Here is a 5052-nt window from a genome sequence, read left to right as displayed (position 1 = left end):
GACATAAATTAAAATGAATTTAAGAAAGTAAATTGTGTCATCATTTACTTTGAAAAAAAAATTAGGTAAGGGTTAAGCTTAATTGTATTGTTTTGATATCTCTGATTTGAGAATTTTTTTTTGTGTAAAGATTAAGTATAGTTATATTATTTTGATATCTCTGTTATCGTATTATTTTATAATAGTTAACAGGTGGTAGATGAGTGTCAGACACTTTGAGAAATTTTTAGTGTAAAGTTAGATTTAACTGTATCATTTGATGTCTCTATTATCGTATTGTTTTATTGCAGTTTAGAGGTGGTAAATGAATGTCGATCGACTTTGAGAATTTTTTTCGGTAAAGGATAGGTTTAATTAAATAAATTTTCCATCTTTACATATTCAAAATATGTTGAATTTAACTATTGTATTCATCTTTATTATTTAAAAAAAAAATTATTTAGTGTAATGTTTGAACTCATTAAGTGAGGTACACGCGCGAGGCAAGTGCACCTAAACTAGTATAATAAAATGACGGAGCAAGCACATCGATAGAAAGTAGCTTGCTTGATGCCCAACTTATCATAATTAGCGATAATATAATAAAATGACCGAGCAAAGCACATCGACAACGGAGAGTAGCTTGCTTGCCCCCAACTCCCTCTTATATAATAACCCTCCAACTTAAGCTTGAATACATAGCAAACTTCCTCCATACTTGTTCCCAACTTATCTGTGTGATCAATAATTATGGCTAGCCAATGTTTTGTTCGTCCAACTTTTGACAATCCCTTTCTTAACATTGAAGAATTACCAGGTGATACGATTATACGTAAACCTGAACCCCTCACACAAGCCAATTCTGATCCCAATGGCACGTCCTTAGTTATATCTAAAGATATAGATCTTGACATCAACAAAAAAACATGGCTGCGAATATACGTCCCACGACGAATAATTACAAATCATGATGACGAAAAATTGCCTGTCATTTTCTACTACCATGGTGGAGGCTTTGTTTTCTTCCATGCCCATAGTTTTTTCTGGGATTTGTTTTGTCAAGGACTTGCTGGAAACCTTGGGGTAATGGTTATCGCCCTCGAATTTCATCTGGCCCCTGAAAATCGCCTTCCTGCTGCTTACGACGATGCCATGGATGGGTTATATTGGATTAAATCAACTTAAGATGAATGGGTCCAAAAATATTCAGATGTGAGTAACGTCTATCTTTTTGGATCCAGTTGCGGTGGAAACATGGCTTATCATGCAGGTAATTAATTAGAGATATTTGGATTTAAGATTTGGGGTGTGTTCGGTTGAAAAGGAAAATGTCTTTAGGAAAATAAACAATTTTTTACTTATTTTCTTGTACTTGATATTTACTCTTATGAGTTATTTAAAAGAAAATTATAAGTATAAAGTAGGGGTAGGGAGGGTCAAGGGGATAGGGGATCGAGGAGTGGGGTTTGGGCCATTGGGGGTGGGGCGCGGTTGGGGGTGAGAGTGTGGGGTTTGGGCGGGGATGGAGAGTTGGGTTGGGGGTTTGGGTTTAGGCATTGATGGGGTGGGGATTGGTGGTTGTTAGAGCGGAGAAGAGATAATATAAACTTTCTTATTCTCTACTTTTATTACTAGTGTCATTTTCTTTACCATATTTTTAAGAAGCTTGTTTCTGAAGAAATTTTATTTTTCAAATTTTTTGATTAATCAAACACGAGGAAATATAAAAATATTATCCTCCATACGAACACATGGTTAAATTTAATTTGTTCAGTTCAGTATATATTTATGTTCATTACTCTTACAAAGGAGATTAGTTTAGATTCCGTTTAGAGTTCGCAAATTGGATGATTCGTGATTTTATGACCTAATTTTATCACCCCTACATTCATATAGGGTTACGAGTAGCAGCTACGGCATATAAAGAACTAGAACCAGTGAAGATCAAAGGGCTAATTTTGCATCAACCATATTTCAGTGGAAAAAACAGGACAAAATCTGAAGAGAAGCTAAAGGATGATCAACTTTTGCCATTACACGCAATTGACAAGATGTTCGACTTGTCCCTGCCAAAAGGGACACTTGATCATGATCATGAATATTCCAATCCATTTCTTAATAGAGGGTCAAAGCATGTAGATGATATGGTCGCACGAGGCTGGGCGGTTCTTGTAACTGGTGTCTCTGAAGATCCTCTGGTTGATAACGCACACAACTTTGCAAATTTTATGGAAGAGAAAGGCATAAAAACTTTCAAGCTCTTTGGAGATGGTTATCATGCTATTGAAGGGTTTGAACCCTCAAAGGCAACAGCTTTAATTGGCGCCACCAAGGATTTCATATGTGCTACTAAAAATTAAATTGAACCATCCTGCTGGTGGTGTGTTTGTTTCATTTCCTTCTAATAAATCAAGTGTGCTTCTTTGTGCAAATAAGAGAGGGGCTTACACCCTCCTTCGTGTGAGAGATTATTTTAAGTTATTATATTTTCTCTATTTCTTATCTGCATTAATCCTCAATCTTGATGGCAGCCTTCTCTTTAACGTTACAAGTTTAACTAAAAACTTTTACCGCCTCCATACATATTTGCTTGTTCACTATTGACTTGATACATTTTTTAAGAAATAATAGATAATATGAATAATTTACTATTATTCTTTAAATATAATAAATTTAATATTTTAAAATGTATTAAATAATAAATAATATTCAATAACACGGATAAAATGGAGATAAGATAGTAAATTATCTATTAATTTTTCAAACTAGACAAACATTGTTGCACATCTATTTTTAATATTAGGACAAATAAAGGTGAACTGATGAGCTTAAGAAATAATAAAAAATATGAATAATTTACTATTACCCTTTAAATATAATAAATTTAATACTTCAAAAAACATATTAAATATTAAATAATATTCAGTATCAAGGATAAATGAAGATAGAATAGCAAATTAACTATTAATTTTTTAAACTAAATAAATATTATTACACATCTATTTTAATATTAGGACATATAAAAATAAACCGATGAAGTATAATTCAATTGCATTTGTATGCAAGTCTCCACCAGTTCTAGAGAATGTTCCTTAACAAGGAGAGAGGGAGGAAGGGCAGAAGACAAATAGACCAACGAGGTTAATTGATTTTAAATAAACCAATTGGGTTAAAGAATTTGAAAGGAGGATATAAAGGTTTCTTTCGTGAAACTTAGAATAATTTATTTATCTTAAAAGTCGGCTATATAATAAAATAATAAAAATGTATAATAAAAGAAGTCTATTTTGTCATCTAGCTGTCTATTTTATTTCTGAATTGAACCGCTTAGTTCTACCCCTTGATTTAATATAGTTGGCCTAATAGTTTTGGGGTCCATTTTTAAACGGTGGCTTTTTTTTTTTTATATATATATAAATTATACAATCACAAACCTAAAGTTGTATTTGGTAGGATGGAAAATACATTTCATGAAAAATGTTTTCCTAAAAAATATTTTAGTAGAAAATAAGTTGATATTTTTTGCTTATTTTCTTATGTTTGGTTATTGAGTGAAAAATATTTTTTTTAAAATATTTTATGGTGTTTGATTGGTGAATAGAAAATATTTTTTTTTCTAACTAAATTTTAATTTACATGAATGCATGACCCTCTAAATAAAAATATAATATATTTTTAAAACATAATATTTAACTAAACATTTTTAATCATTCGATCCGTTTGTACGAGATGTGACATCAACAATTATACATTTATCTGATCAAATTTAGAAAATAATATAATTTTTTATTACGTATTAGTAAAATAAATTTATTACTACGTATTTTTATTTTTTTATTCATTAAAAAGTAATTTCTTAATACGATTTATGAAAGAAAAAGTTAAAAAGGGTGGGCTAGGTGGTACTTGATTTGACAAAACGAAGCAATGAATTTTTTTTAAAAAAAAAATTGATAAAAAACTTAATAAAAAGTTTTAATTTATAAAAGTTAAAAAAGTTATAAAGTTTTAATTTATAATTTAAAAAAAAAAACTTAGTGTACTATCAAATCACTTCTTTATATCAAATCATGTAAACATAATAAATTATTGAGTTTTACATAATTTTTTATAAAACGTAACAAATTATTACGTTTTGTGAAAAAGTTTTTAAAAAACTTAATAAATTATTACTATGTTTTACTAAAATTTTTTTACTGTACACTTCTGCTATCAAATCGTTAAAAAAAGGTATAAAATGTAATAAATTATTACGTTTAGCCTATTTTGGTAACTTATTAAATAAGTGATCTATTTTGGTTACTTTATTCGTATTTTGATTTATTTTGGTTCCAAGTTCGCATAAGTCACATCTCAATAATTTCTAAAAAATGACTTCTCCTGGCCCATGGGGTAAGTCATTTTCTTTCAAATGGAGAAAAATGAGTTCCTTTGGAAAATATTTTTTCCAAATTTATATTATAACCAAACAGAGAAATAGAAAAATATTTTCCATCATACCAAACACACCCTTGAGAATTTACTACCCAAAATCTCCTACCTTTTAAACAATTACTTAAAATTTTTAATTTTGTATTTTACTGTTGATACATCTATATTTATAATCTATAATTTATATCTATAACTATAATCTATACCTATAATCTATATATATAATTTATAATCTATAATCTATATTCTATTAAAAATGTGAAGACCTTTAAAGAAATGTTTTGAACTTTTTGTCCTTCACTAAAATACCTTTCTTTATACAAAACTATCTTTTCATTATTTTCTTTAATTAATTATTTAATTATTTTTATTATGGTAACTATACTCCTAAAATATATGGGACGCCAAAAATATATGAAAGGAAAATCAATTAATATTTTTTGTACTGATCAATTAGAAAAATATTCCTAATAGGATAGAAAAATACTCCTAAAATAGGACTCTATTAAGGAAATACTTCTATAAATATAACCATCGAAGAAACCAATTTACTTATTGAAAATATATGATTGATGCTCATCTAACTTAATTCGGTTGTATGTCTAGATTTGTGCAACGTTTGAACTCAATAAAGTGAGGTAC

At 28.9% G+C, this 5052-nt stretch overlaps 2 protein-coding genes across 2 annotated transcripts; both read left to right on the top strand.

Annotated features, from left to right (window-relative positions):
• The first annotated feature begins 538 nt into the window (after window positions 1–538).
• LOC107867696 (probable carboxylesterase 120) lies at window positions 539–2509 on the top strand. Its single transcript, XM_047406001.1, has 2 exons — window positions 539–1249; window positions 1876–2509. The coding sequence occupies exons 1-2, from the start codon at window positions 1234–1236 to the stop codon at window positions 2337–2339; spliced, it is 480 nt and encodes a 159-aa protein (XP_047261957.1). The 5' UTR covers window positions 539–1233; the 3' UTR covers window positions 2340–2509.
• Window positions 730–1164, top strand: LOC124895577 (carboxylesterase 1-like). Its single transcript, XM_047406000.1, has one exon. The coding sequence runs from the start codon at window positions 730–732 to the stop codon at window positions 1162–1164; it is 435 nt and encodes a 144-aa protein (XP_047261956.1).
• Window positions 2510–5052: the final 2543 nt, after the last annotated feature.

This window comes from Capsicum annuum, unplaced genomic scaffold (genome assembly GCF_002878395.1).
Source record: "Capsicum annuum cultivar UCD-10X-F1 unplaced genomic scaffold, UCD10Xv1.1 ctg82994, whole genome shotgun sequence".
In the NCBI taxonomy this organism is placed as follows: Eukaryota; Viridiplantae; Streptophyta; class Magnoliopsida; order Solanales; family Solanaceae; genus Capsicum; species Capsicum annuum.
This window is presented reverse-complemented; position numbering and strand designations above follow the sequence as displayed.

Bases quoted from the DNA above. Each gene is read 5' to 3' on its own strand.
- LOC124895577 (XM_047406000.1), top strand. From the start codon at position 730: ATGGCTAGCCAATGTTTTGTTCGTCCAACTTTTGACAATCCCTTTCTT.